The sequence below is a fragment of the Pseudophryne corroboree genome, chromosome 2, assembly GCF_028390025.1.
Source record: "Pseudophryne corroboree isolate aPseCor3 chromosome 2, aPseCor3.hap2, whole genome shotgun sequence".
Classification (NCBI taxonomy): domain Eukaryota; kingdom Metazoa; phylum Chordata; class Amphibia; order Anura; family Myobatrachidae; genus Pseudophryne; species Pseudophryne corroboree.
The window spans coordinates 541,325,082-541,345,804 of NC_086445.1; the positions used below are offsets into that span (position 1 = coordinate 541,325,082).

At 44.0% G+C, this 20,723-nt stretch overlaps 1 protein-coding gene across 1 annotated transcript; it reads left to right on the top strand.

Annotated features, from left to right (window-relative positions):
- The first annotated feature begins 3,183 nt into the window (after window positions 1–3,183).
- On the top strand, window positions 3,184–20,235 carry LOC135034741 (protein kinase C delta type-like). The gene is made up of 9 exons (XM_063954286.1): window positions 3,184–3,759; window positions 6,883–6,983; window positions 9,268–9,438; window positions 10,942–11,033; window positions 11,493–11,555; window positions 12,194–12,332; window positions 14,470–14,625; window positions 18,014–18,142; window positions 19,036–20,235. The coding sequence occupies exons 1-9, from the start codon at window positions 3,237–3,239 to the stop codon at window positions 19,165–19,167; spliced, it is 1,506 nt and encodes a 501-aa protein (XP_063810356.1). The 5' UTR covers window positions 3,184–3,236; the 3' UTR covers window positions 19,168–20,235.
- The last annotated feature ends 488 nt before the right edge of the window (window positions 20,236–20,723 follow it).

The following is a 20,723-nucleotide window of genomic DNA, read 5'->3' on the forward strand; positions in this document are numbered from 1 at the left end:
AAGTAATCAGTAAAGCTGCAAAACGACATTAAAAAATGTAAATATATCAAAATAGGAATCCTATTATGATTTTTTTATAGATAATAGATGCGATAGCATCATTTACTCTATACAATAGTCCCTTCTTTCTAGAATATTCAATAAAAATTTGTTGGTATAGATTGTGTTATGTAGTTTCAGTATTTTAATAGATATTAAGTAATTAGTATTTTATTATGGTTATTTACATTTATGAATTTTATATAGATATATTATTACACTCTTGGCACTTTATATACATGCATGTATGTGGTGATAACATATTTCACTTTTGTTACAGATGACGGGTTGCTGGCGCAACAGGGGGAGTGAGTTTATGGAGCCAGAGTCGGGGAAATCCTGGAAGTCCCGCATGCACTGCCGGAGGGCTACACTTGGGGGGGAATGTAATAGGGTGTGAGAATCAGAAAGTGAGAGTAGCAATCATTTACATGGCAAAACCAGGTTGATTATGCCATATAAATGATCGCCACTTTAAAGAAACAGGAGAACTCTCACAGAATCTCTCAGTTCCTGATTCTCCCACCCTATTACATTCCCCGCCACCCGGTGTTGTTACATAAGGTAGGATTTTATTATTTACTATTTGTATGTTGCCTGAAGATGGGTAATAAAATCCAAAATGTTGTAAATGGCGTGACGTGAAAATTGTCTTTTTATATTGGAGCTTAGACTGTTGAGCCCCGCACTCCGGAGTTGCATTGATGGTTTGGTAGCGTGCACCCCAGTAGCTGATCACATTATCTATCTATCTATCTATCTATCTATCTATCTATCTATCTATCTATCTATTTTTCGATCTAACAATGCTGTATATTTTATATATAACGTAGCTATCCAATCCAATTAATCACATTATATTATCCATAGCCAATGGGCATAAATCAGTCATGCTAGAAAACATGTCAACATATGTCAATGGTACACATCAAGGCAAAACTGCTAGCACATGCAAAACGTCTATGCAGCATTTCGGGACCGTAGTGGGACCCTTCCTCGGGACATGCAGGTGCCCAGTATACACCGTAAGAGAGACATGACTCTCCTATGATGTGTATACTGGGCACCTGCATGTCCATTGACATGTGTTAACATGCTTTCTAGCATAAATGATTTATGCTCGCTGCCCACGCCATGCTGCGGACTCATTCTCACTCTATGCGTGGACACCCACAAGTGGCAATAGCCCTTGGCCCCCTGTCGGCATTCTGGTAGCAGGGATCCTAGCGTCGGTATTCTGACCACCTGGATCATAACTACATCCCATATATAGATAGATATATTACTATTTAGTAAAACATGCGGCAGGAGTTTGAAATATTTCAAAACTATTATTGTGCTATTTATTGGAAACTTAAAGGTCTGTCATAGTGAAGTTGCACTACTGGTCATGTGATGTTAGACCCAGCTGGAGAGGTATGAGATTGCTTGGCAGGACCTGCTACATTAAGGCAATTAATGGGTCCTGCTGCTGCATCTCTCCCCTCAAGTCCTAGTGGATAATACAGAAAATGTAAAGGGCCCTACACACTGGCAGATAACACTGCACGATAGGAACGAGAACTCATTCATATCGTGCAGTGTGTAGGCACCAACGATGAATGATGCGCGGCCCTGGGCTCGTTCATCGTTGGTGCCCCATCGCTTATGCATGCAGGCCAATATGGACAAGATTGGCCATATTAGCATGCATTGCTATGGCGCCGGGTGATGGGGGAGTGAAGAAACTCCACTCCCCCTTCACGTCCCCCAGCCGCCGGGTCTCCTGCCTGCCGCATCGGCGGTCGGGCAACTCAGCGGCGGGTCACCCAGTCTGTAGGGCCCTTAAATGTAGGAGAATATGTAAAAGGGCCAAAGGTACAAACCCTGCCAGTGCATTTCTTAGGAATATATATGTAGGTGTATAGTAACATTTAGCTTTACTCTATCTATCTATCTATCTATCTATCTATATTTATATATTTATATATATATATATATATATATATATATGTGTACAAAAGAAGCTAGCAGCGCCACAGATGTAGTATCTAAGGTATTTACGACAGTACGGGAAAGATACGTTCCGAAATAATTAACAGAACATAGCCTGGTGGACACTCCCTTCAAAATGTTAGAGCGTCAGCTTAAGAACCTCAAAAATATATGTAGGCACTGGTATATATGCCTACAAGTTAGAAAATGGTGCAGGGGGATGAGGTATTTGCAAGCGACCAAAGGTGTCTAATCAATAATGTAAAAACCAGGTGCTATAAAAATATATAATTTAATTTTAAAAGACAAAGCACTATAAAGGGGTAATATGTGAAATAATAACAATATTCAAATGCAGCCTAGTCAAGAAATATTAGATAAAAAAAAAGAAGCAAAAGGCTAAGCTAAAAAAGTCAGAGACATATATGCCAAAATTCATAAAAGAGTACATAAAAACACAGAAAATAGTAGCACCCAACGCGTTTCGTCCCTCATGGACTTCATCAAGGGGTGAAGTCCATGAGGGACGAAACGCGTTGGGTGCTACTCTGATTTTACCTCAATATATATAGATATATATATATGCAGCTGAACCCAGTGCCCTCACATAAATAGTCACATATTAAGCAGGGATGGTGCGGTACTCACAGCTGTGTAGGAGATAAAAACTTATAGATCCACTATGGTTATCAATTTTTCAATATTACTGTAGATTTTGTATGGTACTGAAGAAAATATACATTAAGATTGAAACGTTGATAACCATGGTGGTTCTGTGAGTTTACTTTTTCCTATACAGCCGTGTGCGCCACACCATCCCTGCTTAATATATATATATATAAAAGAAAATAATGGACACGGGTCAAGTCAGCTATTCACTCCGCCCTCAGTCCTTAGTCTTCTTACGTTCCATAGCTAAGGCTGTGGTGCGTGTACACATCTCATCAAAGTTTTTTTGTCAGCCTGTCCAATAATTCTGTGTTTTTCAGCTTTCTCCCATCATAACACTATATATAAATGGGTTTAACTTTTGGTGAAAAGTTTGGAAAAAAAGTTTAATAACCAGCATTACTGATAACTTCCTATTAAATGATATGGGGGCCTCAGCAATACAAGACAGCCAGTACAGGGGGCATGCAGCTGGTCTCACGGCCACTGCCATCCCAGCATTCCGTGAGCCAGAATGACAGTTGGTGTGAACAGACCGAGCTGAGCAGCCAGCGATGGAGCACAGTGAAGGAAAGTGGCGACCCCAACCCCAAAAAGCGATGCGAGAAGAGAAGAAAAGCATAAAGAAGAGGCGTGGAGTGAAGAGGAGCGCACAGGAGAGGTGCAGAGAGAAGAGAAGTGGAGAGAAGAGCAGAGACAGAAAGATTGGAGGAGCAAATAGCAGAGGTGCTGTACCATCCAGCAGTCCTCAAAATCCCAACGGGGAAGATGTCATCGAATTCCAGCTCATTACAATCAACGAGCTTGGAGAATATGAGAACCCTCCGACTGGAGCAGGGAACAGGTCGAGTCTCACTGCAGAGAGTCATCTGTACAAAAGGGAGAAACCATCTTCCCCTGAGGCTGTGACTAACAAGAAAAAGAGGAAACGTCAGATAAAAGAAGGGACAGGACAGCAGAAGAGGGTGAAACACCAAGATGATGAGCATAGAAAGCAGAAAAGGAGACATCTGGATGTGGCCGTGGTCCAAGAGAAGGTCAAGGGCAGTGATTTCACCCCTCCATTGGACAGACCAGGTAAGGAGGTATTAATGGTTTTCACAGAAAACTCTTTCTTAATATGGAGAACTTGCTCCACTGCTACTAACTATAGATCAAACTGTAGCTGACTGTTAATTTATTTCAGTGTTTCTTTCACATAGAGGGGCAGATGTACTAAGCTTTGCGGGGGGATAAAGTACCAACCAATCAGCTCCTAGTTGTCATTTTTCAAAAATAGACTGTAACATGGCAGTTAGAATCTGATTGGCTGGTACTTTATCTCTCTCTACTTTATCACTCCCCAAGGCTTAGTACATAAGACCCAGAGTGTGGTATTGTGGCATCCATAAATTAGATGAGAGATTGAAGTACATTGTTTGAATTGGGTTCAATCTGCCAGATAAATGGGCATTAGAGGCCTGGAAGCTTGGAGCGATCCCCACTACAGTCAGCTAGTAAATGTCCTACATAATAGTGCCAAATTCTCATATAGGGCATATTTCATCACCTCTAAAATAACAAATCTACTTCTTTTGCGGTACTTTCTCAGTGTACCAGTGATGGGGGCTGTTACACTATTGGCTACTTAGCTGCTAGAGGCCCTGCCTGGGATTACCTGTGATCGGCCTTTTATATTAAACGCAGATAATGATCCCTGCTGCTTCCCTGGGGCACGGAAATGACAGTTGGTCGGTTGTGCTGCCTAGCCCCGCCCCCTGCCCCCAGCTGTTACCTGGAACCTGCCTGTGGCCAAGTTATACCAAGCACTACTTAGGGGGGTATCCATCACATCTTTCCATGCAGGGTATAGCATACGCCTACACACGTGTCAGTTCTCCCATACATGCATTTGGCCCCTGTATGGCTCATCTCCCACAGTGTAACCTTGTAGTGCGCCCAACATGGCTGCCTTATCTGGGGCGCTTGTGGATGGGATGAAAAATGCGTGGACCTGATGTTTCTATTGGAACCCTACTCTGAACTTAAGGACTCTGCAATCTCCCCATTTTGTGTTCTCTTCTAGGGGTGGACTATTCCACCGTGGGTAATCCTATGCAGTGCGCCTAAGATGGCTGCCGCACCTGGTGCCTTGTGATGGTGGAATACACAACCCCTGGAGGTTATTACTCAAAATGCCTACACCAATCATGCATTATTCTTTCTGTGTCTTTGTCTGTGTGGTTTATCTTTTGATGTAATGCTTAAATCTTCTGTATTATGTGCATTATATGAGTTCTAGTTGGCGCCGCGGATGGCTGCCTCGGTGCTGCTCTGCCAAGCAGCCTTAGTTTTTAGTCTTAAATGTATAATATGTCTACTGTACAGTTGCATATGTGCAGTATGAACTCATATGTGTAATGTTTGTAATGTATGCTACATTTTTTTCCTCCATGTTGCTGCTTGGCGATGCATTGTACCACAAAGAATTCCTAGTGTACGTGAGTACACCTGGCCAATAAAGCTGATTCTGATTCTGATCTAATGTTATCACACCTATCACCCCCAAAATCCACTTATCACACCCTGTGCACTCCCAAAAACGGGATCCACACAATAATTCAAGCCGGCAAAAGCAGAGATAAGTATAGGAGAAAATGGGGAAATCTGCCTGTACCCTGCAAAAAGCCAAACTAACATAGGAAAACATTATAGAAGTATATTAGTGGCCATACAAAAACTATTTGGTGTAATTAAATTAGGTCAAATGGCTGTTATATGAATTTCTTTTTAAAAAATAAGAAAAAATGTTAGAATGCGATTTGTGTGTATATATATATATATATATATATATATATATAGTGTGTGTATAACATACAGGTCCCCGTGCACCTCACTACTGATTACTCCTAATCGTCATTTTATCACTGAGTTGAAATTATCATTTAGCATAGGTCTTCAAACTGTGACCCTCCAGCTGCTGTGAAACTACACATCCCAGCATGCCCTGCCACAGTTTTGATATTAAGGTATGCTAAAACTGAGGCAGGGCATGCTAGGATGTGTAGTTCCACAGCAGCTGGAGAGCCGCAGGTTGAAGACCCATGATTTATAGTATATAGTGGAATATAACTTGTATATCTCAGGTAGATGAATCAGGCTTTTCCTGTTATACACTGAATGAAAAAAACCCAGACAGGATATATAACCGCAGAGGATATAATAGTCACATGTAATAATTAAGATATGTCTACACCAGAAAAATCAGTGAATAATATGGAGTAAGAGACTGTGCTGAGTGACTGAGCTGTGTTTGTTATAAACCCCATAGAGCCCTGTATGTATAATACACCCTAATAGTTATTAGGAATTGGGAGCGCGTTACACGGTTCCGGTAAGAATGGTCGACCATGTTAAGGTCAACAGTGCTTAGGTCGACCACTATTGGTCAACATGGACAAATGGTCGACACATGTAAATGGTCGACGCATGACAGGTCAACACATGAAAAGGTTGACATGGATTTTTGAACTGTTTTTGGTGTCATTTTTTCCGTAACATGACCAGGTACCCCAATTAGTGAACCCCAATTAGTTTACCACATCCCCTTGCATGGCTGCGGGCAAGGTGTCTCGCTCCACTGCCTCTGCACTCGGCACAGGTTACTATTCCCAACCGTAGTCCACGTGGATGGTAAAGTATGGAAAATTGAAAAATCTATTTAAAAAAAAAAAGCCATGCCAACCTTTTCATGTGTTGACCTGTCGTGTCGACCATTTTCATGTGTCAATCATGTGTCCATGTCGAACAATAGTGGTCAACCTAATGGCAGTCGACCTAATGACTGTCGACCATCCAAACGGATAACGTGTTACACATCACAGTGACAATATGTTGCTGTAAGTGACTGTGAATTGGGGACTTTTGTTGTTAATGATGTAAAGATGTCTGTAGCTGCACTAAAGCTAAAATACAAATTGTATTTAATAAAATAAAAGAACTAATAACACATGTAAATGTGTGGAAATTATATGTGTGGCACTTTTAGAAAACAAAAATAACTTGTATTTGGTTTAAATATCCTTCACAATGGGCCTTAAAATACAAGATGCCATAGGCCCCGATGCAGCAGCTGAATACTGATTTGTATAATATCCACTGTCTGACTCATCATTTATATAAAGAGTAGATGTATAACCTCTTCCTTTATTACCCCAATAGGAGGCAGCGGAGTCTCCTCAGCCGGCCCCGGCTGCAGAACACCATTATCCATCGGGCGGTTCATTTACCACCAAGAGCTCGGCCGGGGCAGCTACGGAAGAGTAAGATTTGTGTTTTCTGTCTGATTTCTCATGTTGTCACCATTATGCTAACTGTATATACACACAGCTATATATAATAACCTGCCATAGTGACATTGGTTACACAATAGTCATTTATATAGGGTTGTGTCCAAATCCCATTTGTGTCTGTGTGTAAATGCAGCCTATCTTTACTGATGTGAATAATGTTACATGTGGAAAAGGGGTTCATTGTGATTTACCGACGGACACAATACTAACGGTCATAATCCCGACAGCCATTGACTGACAGTCAACATACCGACACAGTCAAAATACCGACATCCATTATGCCGACATGATGAACATGCCAACATAGTCAGAATATCGACATTTGAAATACCAACATGCCACAATACTGACATGAGTTTTTCTGGGGCGGTTTGTGTCCATGTCGACATAGGTCAACATGGTCACCGTCTAAGTGTTCTGTACTCGACACACTATTATATTCCCCCTCCAGGTCCACTGGGATGGTAAAGTATGAATAAGTCTGTTTTGGGGCAAAAAGTCCTTAAAAAAGCATGTCAGCATTTTGACATGTTTGCATAATGAATGTCGGTATTTTGACCATGTTGGTATTTTACTATTTTGACTGTCGGTCAATGGCTGTTGGGATTATGACCATTGGTATTGTGTCCGCAGGCAAATCAACTGCTATCCGTGGAAAAGGTGGTGTGTGTGAGTGGGGGGTGGGGTTGTATTTTCTGCAGGGAGGATTTGGACAGATTTGGGGGGTCTGTACTGATATATCTGCTGATATACCTCTAGGATATACGTTTAGTCAAACAATATTATAGGAGAATGCAATGTAGAAAATGTTATATGTTTATATTAATGATGGGGTAGCAGGTTGGACACTGAAGTGACATTGGTGTCTCCCACATGCCTGTCAGTTCTGTATAAGCAGCCACACTGCCTATTTCCAGAGACAGCTACTGGGTAAGGGAAGCGGGCAGCACCTTGATAGTCACTGCACAGTACAGTTGGCACATTTACATTTAATTGAATACTCTGGAGAAAAATAATACTTTTTACTATAGCACAGAAATAAATCCTGTATGTGCATGCTGTGGTAACAATATTTCTGTGCACATAATAAGAAAGTGCCCATCATATACAGCTCCTAGTTACCCACATACTGTCCCAGCTCCAAACATATGGCATTGGGGGTCATTCAGACCTGATCACACACTAGGGGGTACATTTACTATGATGGGAGTTCTATTTAAGATGGGATGTTGCCCATAGCAACCAATCAGATTCTACTTCTCATTTATTTAGCACCTTCTAGAAGATAATACCTGGAATCTGATTGGTTGCTATGAGCAACATCCCATCTTAAATAGAACTCCCATCTTAGTAAATTTATCCCTAGGTTTTTCGGCTGCGCTGCGATCAGGTCAGAACTGTGCATGCATATGCAACGCAATGCGCAGGCGCATCGTACAAGTACAAAGCGGATCGTTGCCCAGCGATGGATTGTACAAAGAATCTGTTCACACAGCCGATCGCAAGGAGATTGACAGGATGAGGGCGTTTGTAGGTGGCGACTGACCATTTTCTGGGAGTGGTTGGAAAACGCAGGCGTGTCCAGGCGTGTGCAGGGCGGTGTCTGATGTCAATTCCGGCCCCGGACAGGCTGAAGTGATCGCAGAGGCTGAGTAAGCTCTGGGCTACTCAGAAACTGCACAAAGCTTTTTTGTACCGCCCGGCTGCACATGTGATCGCACACTTGCAAAGTGAAAATACACTCCCCTATGGGCGGCGACTATCTGCTTGCAGCAGTGCAAAAAGCCCCTAGTGAGCGATCAGGTCTGAATTAGGCCCATTGTCTGGTTAGTGTGTTTACCAAATGCCACACTATAGCTTACAACTCAATACTGGAGGGGATTGGAACAGGACAGGGGCATTCTGTCATATATAGGGTATGTCTGTATCATGGATGGGTGCATGGAAAGCACACGGCTGCCCTTTATCCCCATCTGGTCTCCTTCATAATGACCTCTCACTATCCTCAGCACCAGTGGCAGGTGTGTGCAGCGCCCATTCACCTCTGCTACACAGAACAGCAGTGACCAGACCTCCCCAATTACCCCACGACATGGACAATGCAATGTAATCAAGACCAACATATCTTACTTTATTCATTCCAGGCATTTGTGCTTCCATTCTCTTATCTCCTGACACAGAATGTTCTCATTAGTTACTGTATGAGCCATACCTCTTTCCTCCGGCTTCTGTAACGTCTCTCTGTACCGTACAGGTGTTACTGGCATCTGACACTGTCACCAGAAGGCAGCTTGCAGTGAAGGTCATTAAGAAAAGAGTTGTGGTGGAAGAAGATATGATAAGATCTGTGCTGGTGGAGAGAGAGGCACTGCAGGCTGTCAGGACGCCCTTTGTCGTCCGAGGGCTTTTTGCCTTCCAGACTGAGGTAAGTTCATGTATATTTCTACTAACCCTCTTGGTCTTGGGGGGAATTCAGACTGAATCGCTGCAGCGGCAGCCATCGTAGTCTTAATGTCTTTGTGGAGTGCGCACATGCAGGGGGCGCACAGCGCGTCCACACCCGGGAGCCAAGTGAGATGCTAAAAGCATCTCTAGGCTGCGATCACCTCTGCCTGATTGATAGGCAGAGACAGTCGCAGGGCGGGAGGGGGCGTGCCAACGGCATTAGAATGCTGTTGGCTGGGCGAGGTACGGACAACGCAGGCATGTTCAGGCCATTATGGGGGTGGCCTGCAGTGGCTGCGTGAGGTCACATGCAGCCGCTGCAACCTGGGACTTTTTTCCTTCCTGGGAATCCTCACGTACTGGAGCAGATGCTATTTCTGGGCATCTTTCCATGTATAATAATAATACTAAGATGACTTTTATGTAGAAAACAATTTTATGTAGTACTTTTATTCTAGTATCATACCTCTACTCTATTACACACTGCATCTGTAATTCAGCACTTATGTTTAACCTGACTAAAAAAACTCACCCTGTATTTTGCGGTTGGATTTGATGCAGACAATGCACAACCCACAGGAAATTCAGATATTCTGTCTCTATCCATCGTATCAAATAATTTACTCATTAGCCCATTTATTAATTATACCCTATAGTTTTAACTTATCGCCACAAGAAATTGAAGACTAGCGGCATGTAATAAAAATCATTTGCAACTATAGGGGCTCTGATAGGTGTCTGTTCTAGTGATGTGTAATAGTATAGAGATCACCAATACGATCTCTTTACTTTCATGTTGTAGGGCCGGACACGCTGCTCTGTATGTGCGGTCTGCTGACTGCACATGTGTGAGCGGGGAGTGTCAGGGAGGGATCCTATAGATCCCCTCCTAGTACCTTTTGTGGAATATAGCCCATAGACTACAACGGCTAACCTACTGCGGCCAAGATGGTGTTACCTACCGGGAAGCCAAGATGGTGTTACCTACCGGGGCCAAGATGGTGTTACCTACCGGGGCCAAGGTGGTGTTACCTACCGGGGCCAAGATGGTGTTACCTACTGGGGCCAAGATGGTGTTACCTACTGGGGCCAAGATGGTGTTACCTACCGGGGCCAAGATGGTGTTACCTACCAGGGCCAAGATGGTGTTACCTACCGGGGCCAAGATGGTGTTACCTACCGGGGCCAAGATGGTGTTACCTACCGGGGCCAAGATGGTGTATCCTACTGGGGCCAAGATGGTGTTACCTACCGGGGCCAAGATGGTGTTACCTACCGGGGCCAAGATGGTGTTAGTTACCGAGGCCAAACGATGTCATGCTTTACATTCTGGGACTTGGTAAATTTAGCATTGAAGCAATCGCCACAGAAATCTATGGAGGCAGTTTTTGCAATTGAAAACTGGGAATCACAGTGAGTTATGTGCTGTCTGTAGATGCCAATGATTAGGAACATTCATATATCATAATATGTCTTCTAACAGGAGCTCCTCTTCCTGGGAATGGAGTATGCCAATGGAGGAGACCTTTATGACCTATTGGAAAGAACTGGTGCCTTGGACCTAAACACGGCAACGTAAGAGCTGAAAGGAGACTGAGTGGATGAGAGTCTGGTCAGGGAATACATTCAGGGTTACAGGGATTGGTGGATGGAGGCATTGTATTAATATAAGCTGACCGCGCATGCGCAGGAGCCCCGGCAGCCATCACAGCACATGGCAGGGTTGAGATCCTTTCGGAGCCCTTGTCCCTGCAGGTGCTGATTGATACATCTGCTCGTTGTGATCGCATATTGCAATGTGATCCTGGGAGGTAAGATCCCGCTCAGATCACATTGAATATGCAATCTATGATAAATGGCCCCCAGTGTGCTATACCGTCCTGAGCAGTAGGGGAGAGGTGTTATCAGTGTGTTATGTATTTATGTAGTGAGTTGTACACCCCAGTGTCACATGGTACAGGTGTAATTCTGTGTGTAGCCTCTTTCTGAGCCTGTTACCTATGGTTACAGCAGTTTCCTTTCTTTCTCTGCCAGTTTCTATGCAGCGGAGATTGTGTGTGGACTGGAACATCTGCATTCCAAGGGCTACATCCATCGGTAAGTACATCTGTCCTCTCATTGTAGTAGATCATTGTTTCCTGTCTCAGTTCTGACGCTTATATGTCTTTGTACACTTGTGTCTTATTTACAATGATGAGTGCAGGAGACTGACCATACACAGATAGGGCCTGATGCTGGGTTGTATGGAAATCACCCTGAGCTGCATGCATGGAAGACGTGTGTATATTCCCCATATGCAGAGCTGTAGGCGTCTTGCTGTGCGCCCGCCTCCTATGTGTATGATTGGTTTACTTCTAGTCACTGCTATCAGTGCACACTTGTACCTACCCTATACTAGGTGTAATAGATACACCTGGTCACAGCCATATTTACTCTTACACCTAGAATAGCCGCAGTGATACACCCTCACTGAGCTTGGTCTATATGAGACATACCTCCCAACATCGTCACTGTCCAAGTAGGGACACTGCTGCGCGCCAAAGGCACATACCCACGAAAAGGGGCAGTGGCCTCATGAAAAGGGGTGTGGCTTTGTGGGAATGCCCGCAATCACACTGATTATGGGAAAACCCTTTGTAGTGTTAATTACATATTGAAAGATGTAATTGTAAGTTATGTCATGTGCTGGTCCATCTCAGCAGCTTGTATTACTTAGAGGATCTTCCTTTTTACAGAGACATCAAACCAGAGAATATTCTCATCCATGGAGACGGCCATATTAAGATTGCAGATTTGGGCCTTGCATTAAACAACATGCATGAAGGAGACATCGCCACTGAATATGCAGGAACAACAGGCTATATTGCCCCCGAGGTGAGTTATAAAGGATATTAGTGGATTTCTCATATATGGGACTAAATGTAATAGTCTCCCGAGCTGACTGAGGGGGTTATTCAGGTTTGTTACCAAATCAAAAAAGCACACTAATGGGCAAAACCATGCTGCACTGCAGGTGGGGCAGATGTAACATGTGCAGAGAGAGTTAGATTTGGGTAGGTTATATTGTTTCTGTGCAGGGTAAATACTGGCTACTTTATTTGTACACTGCAATTTTGATTTGAGTTTGAACACTCCCCACACAAATCTACCTCTCTCTGCACATGTTACATCTGCCCCACCTGCAGAGCAATGTGGTTTTGCCCATTAGTGTGAGTCTGCCCATTTTTTAATCCAGCAATAATTTTTAAGGCAAAATCAGTTTGGTTTTGCCATATAAATGATTGCTACTTTAAAAAATGGGCAGACGCACAAAGTCCAGCAACTCGGAGGCTATTACATTTAGCCTAGTCGCGCGCAAATAATATAGGGGCGAGACTTCATGGGGAAGGGGTGTGGCAACAAAACAATACCAATTCACATTACATATTATAGTAGTCTCCATTATTCAAATTACGCCGCATAGAGGCACCACTACACCACGTACAGCCCCTCTTACCCATTACTGCGGACAGATTCCCCTTTTTACACATTACGGCAGACAGCGTCCCCTTTTTTACACATCACGGCAGACAGCATCCCACTTTTACACATTAGGTAGACAGATAGATAGATAGATAGATAGATAGATAGATAGATAGATAGATAGATAGATAGATAGATAGATAGAAAAGAATAGATGATACTTACCAGCTCTCAGGCAGTCAGGTTCCTCGGTGCTGGCAGCTCCGGGTGGCAGGGGAGAAGGAGGAGTAGGGAGGAGGGAGCCGCAGCAGCGCACTGTAATTGCCGTCGGCGCCGCATGCAGCTGTACCTCTCCTTCAGCATTGGCTGGCCACCGCCGCTGTGAATGCTGGGATGAGGGAAGCGCATCCCAGCATTCACAGCAGCGCCGGGCCAGCCAATGCTGAAGGAGAGGGACTGCTGCAGCGGCACCGCTACCAATTACATAGCGCTGCTGCGGCTCCCTCTCCCTCCTCCTCCTTCTCCGCTACTCCCTCTCCTCCTCCGGCACAGGCGACTTGTAATGAGTCAAATTGACTCATTCCAAGCCGCTGGCCATTGCGCCCTCAGTGCGACTGCGCTGTGTGCCACGTAGTTACGGCACTGGAGCACACTGCATTCCCACTACAATGTGCGGGAATGTTACGGTTGTGCTATTTATCAAGCTCAGAAAAGTAAATGTTTGTGGAGTTTGACAGTGTTAGTAAATGCCATCTTCATATGGTGTTAGCTCTGTTATCAATTGAAAGAGGATTCAGAGTGTGTAGAATGATCCCCTTGGTTGTAAATGTTTGAGTAAAGCTGGTACCACTAAGGGTTACTACTATCATCCCCACCAACATGTAGGAGGAGGGATCTTCAGGATCTGGGCGCACTATTGCACATGCGTGGTCTGCTGACTGTGCCAGGACAAGTGGAGTGTGCCAGTATCGGAGATATCTGCTGCGGCCTCCCATCTTTGCTCACAAACGCAGCCCATATAGGTCTCTAATTTGTACAGATCCATAGGTTTATGATGTATAGGTACCCATAGGATCCCTCTCCAGTTACTCTTGATATGGCATGAGATATGGGACCAAGGAGCTTGGTAAATTCAGCAAAACACCAATCCCTATAGAAACTTATGGGGCTGCTATTGTGAGTGATAACAGGGAACCACAGCAGGCACTGTATCTCCAATAGCTGCTGTGCTCCCCTGCACATATATTATTTGAATACTTATTACTTACAGGTACCTCATGACAACATGTGTTTTGGGAGGATTTTCCACAAATATTTATTGATAAATAGGCCCCATAAAGTGATAAAATCAGTAAATAAAATATATTACTTTTTATGTTTATAACATTTACCAGTATAATTATTCTAATCAGTGATGCGTTACATGTATGTATTATTTCCTTTGATACATGTACATTCCCCAATGGAAACAGTGTATACTGTTCAGACTTATATTATCATTATTGAATAAACCTATAGCATATAATAAATTATGTCATTCTTTTGGCAGATGGAAGATTTCCTCGGGTATAATACCTCGGCAGACTGGTTCTCATTTGGAGTTGTCCTATTCCAAATGCTGACCGGACAATCCCCGGAAGATAGCAGGCTAGTTGACATACAGGACTTTTCATTAGACCCTGATGCTGAAAACATCATTGAAAAGGTGAGTGTGAGTAAGTGCTGAGTATGCAGCTCAGGTTGCCAGATCACTCTTTGTCTTTGTTGCAAGATAGAAAACAGAGAGTTGTAGTGAATGGAGTGCATTCACAGGAGGGAAATGTTACCAGTGGAGTACCCCACGGATCTGTACTTGGACCAGTGCATTTTAATATCTTTATTGGTGACATTGCTAATGGCATTAAAGGGAAAGTATTTTTGCAGATGACACAAAGGTATGCAACATGGTAGTCACACCAGGAGGACCAGGAGGGGTAAAACAAATGAATGAGGATCTAGGTAGCCTAGAGGAATGGTCAAGAGTGTGGCAATTACAGTTGAATGCCAAAAAATGCAAAATCATGCACTTGGGTCTCAAAAGTCCAAAAGCTAAATATAGTACTAATGGCACTATACTGGAAACTACTGAGGAGGAAAGGGATCTAGGAGTCACTAGTTCAGGTGACTTAAAGACAGGTAAGCAATGTAACAAAGCAATTAGGAAGGCTAGTCAGATGCTTAGTTGCATGGGGAGATGAATCAGCAGCAGAAAGAAATAAGTAATAATGCCACTGTATAGGTCCTTGGTACGGCCTCATCTAGAATACTGTGTTCTATTCTGGAGGCCATATCTTCAGAAGGATATTAATACATTAGAGACTGTACAAAGAAGGGCAACTAAAATGGTGCATGGCCTACATCACAGAACTTACCCAGAAAGACTAAAATATCTCAATATGTATAGTATGGAGCAGAGAAGGGAAAGGGGGGACATGATAGAAATTTTCAAACATATTAAGGGTTTTAACAAAGTCCAGGAGGGAAACATTCTTCAAATGAAGAGAAGTATTAGAACACAAGGACATGCACTGAAACTGGAGGGAGGTAGGTTCAGGGGAAATTTGATGAAAAATTACTTCACAGAAAGAGTAGTGGACAAGTGGAATAGCCTTCCATCAGAGGTGGTAGAGAGTAAGACAGTAGAGCAATTTAAGCATGCATGGGATAGACATAAGGATACCCTTACAAAGAAATAATGATCAATGGTTCTTATCTGCCATCACATTCTGTGTTTCCCAATATTGTTACATTGGGCAGCATTGCATCCACCATAGCAATGGAGGGATCACAGCAGGTATCGGAGATACCTACAGCGATCCCTCCTTCATACATTCCAGGGATACATAGTATTTGTGGAAAGCTCCCGGAAACCGGTGTTTTTGGTGACACAGCCACAAATGCTGTTTGATAAATGGGCCTCTTAGTCTATAATCTCAATTAAGAAGAAATTACCCTTGGAAAAGCTTCTATATTGGTCTTACAGGTTCCCAAGGAAAGGTTTTAATATTTTTCAGTGTCCTGCATCAGTGTTCAGAGACAATTTCCAATTTCTACATAAGGTGCAAGCAGGCCCGGCGCTACCCGCTCAGCGAAGGGATGCAGTGCAGGGAGGCGCTGGGACGGATAGGCGCTTCCACTGCTCTGCATCCCTTCCCTGCTGCGCCGTCCTGTCCCCGCTCCTGCTGCTGCTGCTGCCAGTGCTGTATCTGTCACTGTATGACAGGCACTGGCAGCGGGCACCTGCAGCATGAAAAGCCTCCTCCCTCCCCTCCCCTCACCTGTGCTGTGTGACAGCGCCGAGTACGGGACAGAAGGGGGCGGAGCTACATGGGACGGAAGGGGGCGTGGCTAAACGGCCAGAAGGGGGCGGAGCTACACGGACCAGGCTGCTGTACAGAGGGAGACTGGCTTAGGTAAGTGGAGGGTGAGAGAGGTGTGTGTGTGTATATGGTGGGTGTGTATGTGTGTGTATATATGTGTGAAGTGTGTGTGTATGTGTGTGTGTGTGTGTGTGTGTGTGAGGTATGTCTGTGCGCGCGCTTTATGGACGCTACTACTGGGGGGGCATTACGTATAACGACGCTACTACTGGGGGGGCATTACATGTAAGAACGCTACTACTACTGGGGGGGGCATTACGCATAAGGACGCTACTACTACTGGGGGGGGCATTACGTATAAGGACGCTACTACTACTGGGGAGGGGCATTACGTATAAGGACGCTATTACTACAGGGGTGCACTACGTATAAGGACGCTACTACTACTGGGGGGGGGCATTACGTATAAGGACGATACTACTACTGGGTTGCACTACGTATAAGGACGCTACTACTACTGGGGGGGGCATTACGTATAAGGACGATACTACTACTTGGGGGCATTATGTATAAGGACGCTATTATTACTGGGAGGGCATTACGTATAACAATGCTACTACTGGGGGGAGGGCATTACGTATAAGGATGCTACTACTGCGCGGAGCATTATGTATAAGGACGGTACTACTACTGGGGGCGCATTACGTATAAGAACGCTACTACTACTTGGATGGCATTACGTATAAGGACGCTACTACTACTGGGGGGACATTACGTATAAGGACGCTACTACTACTGGGGGTGCACTACGTATAAGGACACTACTACTACTGGGGGGGCATTACGTATAAGGACGCTACTACTTCTAGGGGGGAATTACGTATAAGGACGCTTCTACTACTGGGGGTGCACTACGTATAAGGACGCTACTACTACTGAGGGGTATTACGTATAAGGACGCGTCTACTACTGGGGGTGCACTACATATAAGGACGCTACTACTACGGGTGGGGCATTACGTATAAGATTAATAAGATTATGCTACATTGTGGCGTAATTTTAAATGGGGGTACTATTGTGTGGCCATGCCCCTTACTTGTGAGACCACACCCCTTTTCCCGGCGCGCGCCAAAGGAATATGGGAGGGCGCAAATTTATAGTTTGCAGGGGGGCGCCGAACACCCTAGCACCGGCCCTGGGTGCAAGTTACACTTCTCTGCCCTGGGTGTATGTCTTACTCCTGTTACTCTGATCCCTCCTGAAGGTCAGGCATGGAGCATTTCCTATCTGATACCCAGTAAGAGGAGAGAGGGAGGAGCAGGCGGAATCGGCCTTGTCTGTTTTTTTTTAACTTATCTCCACATTTACTGATGGGAGCCCTGGTTACTGCTGTGTGTGTTATGCATTATGTGTGGGGGTAACCCCAGCGCAGACACGCAGCATGTGTATTTCATATCTGCGCCATGTATTAAATGACTGACCTGAGAACCCAACATACATCATTTCAAACACAGATATCATATACACATTTCTTTTGAAGTCTAAAAAATGATTCAGTGTAAATGACCTTTTACCTATCACACATTTATTCTTGAATATGATGTGGCAAAAGCCTGTCTGTCACTTTTTGATGCTGTAGGTAAACAATATCTAATGAATGTCTAGATATATATGGGTCACAATTTCATTTGCAGCTCAGCTGTTAAATAATTATGTTCTTGTTGCTCTTTTCAGCTCCTGTGTGAAGATCCTGATAAGCGTCTGGGTGTGGATGGTGTAATTAGAGACCATCCCTTCTTCTGGAGTATGGATTGGGAAAGGCTAGAGGCCCGCAAGATACCACCCCCATTCATACCCAGCAAAGTAAGTGCACTGTTATACCCCTTTACACTGCCTGCATGCAACCTGCCTCAGGCCCCTCGCCACCGGTAACGTCAGCAGTGATGCGGTGGGGGCTATTCTTAGAGATCACATGATCTCCAAGCGCTGCCTGTCCACACAGAGTGAATGGGAAATGGGTTGCATTGACCCAGCTTCCTGTTCACACAGCACAGCGAGCCGGGTTGAACACGTGTTCAACCCTGCTCGCTACCTGAGTTGGAATACCGGGTAACTTGACCCTGTTTATTGCAACTGGGCCCTTTCAGACCACACAGCAACACGGGTTATGTGCACTCATGTGCAATAACCCATGTTAAAAGCTGGCGGTCTAAGAGTCTTGTACTGTGTGTGTCTGTGGTGTGTATGTATAAAGCTGCCATGGCTCATTTCTTACTGACATTTGGTGTAGTCGTTGTATATAGATTGCAGCCAGATGATAATTGGTAATGGCGAATGTGAATTCCCCTGATATGAATACAATATTATTATATACTTGTATTGTCTTGACAGTGTTGGGGCTGGCGGTGGGGATTCCAGCGGTCAGCATACCGACCCCGGGATCCCAGCCACAGAATTCCGGGGGGAAAGGCGAGGGCAACAAAGCCCCTTGCGGGCTCATGGCTTGCTGTGCTCACCACAGGTTCTGTTCTAGCTCTATGGGTGTCGTGGACACCCACAAGTGACAATAGTCCCTGTTAGTCAGCATGCCGACTGTATAGGGCTTTTGATCTTTCAGGATGCCAGAGTTAGCATGGTGACCACCGGGATCTCAAGCACCGGTCACATGACCGGATCCCGTCTGACATATATACAGTAAGGGCGTTTTCTCTCCCTATTTAGATAAAATACATGTCTCTTATTTCTTGTCTCTGCAGCCACCTAAGAAGTCGCTTCCACACCTGGCGTTCTCAGATCTTCTGTCAGCTACACCATCAGCCTGTGAGTCACCAATTAGTTCCGTCCACCAGGAACTCTTCCGGGGATTCTCATTTGAGACCAGGATATAGCTGTCCTGCTGCAGATTACATCGGGGAACCCTTCATGAGCTCTGCTGCACTTGATATGGCATAACATCACCCATCCATTCTCTGAGGCCCTTGTAACCAGTAACTATATCATCTGACGTTTCCTCAGTGAAGATAAGATCTTTAAACATCCTTGCCATCCTTGCCATAATAACATCATTTATTTAAATGTACACTGCAGTGAGCTTCTGAGCCTCTACGTCCCAAGCTCCAGTATCCATCAGAGGATGATAGAGAAGTAAGATCTAAGGAGTGTGATTGGCCGGCTATGGGGAAGGCGGAGGCCGGACTTTTTTTTCTCTATCATCCTCCCACAAAGGAGAGGGATATAATAAGTCATCCAACTATTATAACATCATTTATGTAAATTTACACTCTGCGTGAGTTTGTGAGCCTCTACATCCAAAGCTCCAATATCCCACTCCTCTTATACTGTATATCATGTAATGGCTGCGCTCCCCTGTAAATTTGTCACACGTCACTACCATTTCCAGTATTCCACCTACTGGTTCTGAGCTCTCATATCCCTATAGTATTCTAGACCTAGTTACTCCTGTCTTGTCCTCGATCACAGACTCTAGTGTTTACTTCTCTGGATCTCCACATTTTTCCCTGGCACTATAGTACCACCCTCTTTCTCTTGTTTTCTGTCTTTGAGCAGCTCCTCTCTTCTTTGAGACTTTCATTCTAACGGCATTGACTCGGGTCACTCAGTCAAAGGTTAAGCTCATACTACCACCAGTGGCGTAAGTCCTGATGGCATCCCAGTACCGGTAGGCACTTAAAGCCTTATGGGAAAAGCGGCTATTATAGGCAAGAAGACCTACTGGTGAGTTCTACGAGTCTTAACCCAGGGTGTACAAGGGTCACTGTCCAGAAGATCTTCAGAGGCAACGAACCCTTCAGAAAGAAGATTCTTCAGTTGTAACAAAATTTTGTATACAAATGAATTTTAACTTATATACCTATATATTTATTACAGCTCTGCCTATAATTACAGAGTAAATATATAAATTGCATATTTTTATCTTAGAAAAGTTTTTATTAAAACACTACATGTCATACAATAAAGACATTGTAAATACAACATTTTCAGTGTACAGTCTCTTCATTGTAGGGAGATAAGATACAATATTTAAAAAAAAAAAGACAATATGCAAATACATAACATGTATGGTCGCGGATAGAGTGTATTTAAAATAGAATTTCAATATCCGGCAATGAAAAGATACAATTTAAATCATCACCAAGACAAATTTAAATACCGTGTTTTACCATGAATTGAAGATATCTCAAAAATGCTGTAGTATTTTCTTGCGGGCTGCCGTACTGACCTATAAAAGAAGTCATCTACATCCTTGCTGACTCTCATTGAGGGTGGAAACATGCCAAATATTGCCCATTCTGCTATGAAGGGAACATAGATAAGTAATGATGCTTCAGAATATTGTTTAACTTGCAACCAGAATCTCCTAACTAACGGGCACGGCCAAAGACAGTGATAAAGATCTGCATTGGGTTCCCCACATCTATAGCAG

Bases quoted from the DNA above. Each gene is read 5' to 3' on its own strand.
- LOC135034741 (XM_063954286.1), top strand. From the start codon at position 3,237: ATGGAGCACAGTGAAGGAAAGTGGCGACCCCAACCCCAAAAAGCGATG. The intron at 11,556-12,193 runs GTAAGTACATCT...TCCTTTTTACAG, and splicing joins TCCAAGGGCTACATCCATCG to AGACATCAAACCAGAGAATA. The intron at 18,143-19,035 runs GTAAGTGCACTG...TTGTCTCTGCAG, and splicing joins CCCCATTCATACCCAGCAAA to CCACCTAAGAAGTCGCTTCC.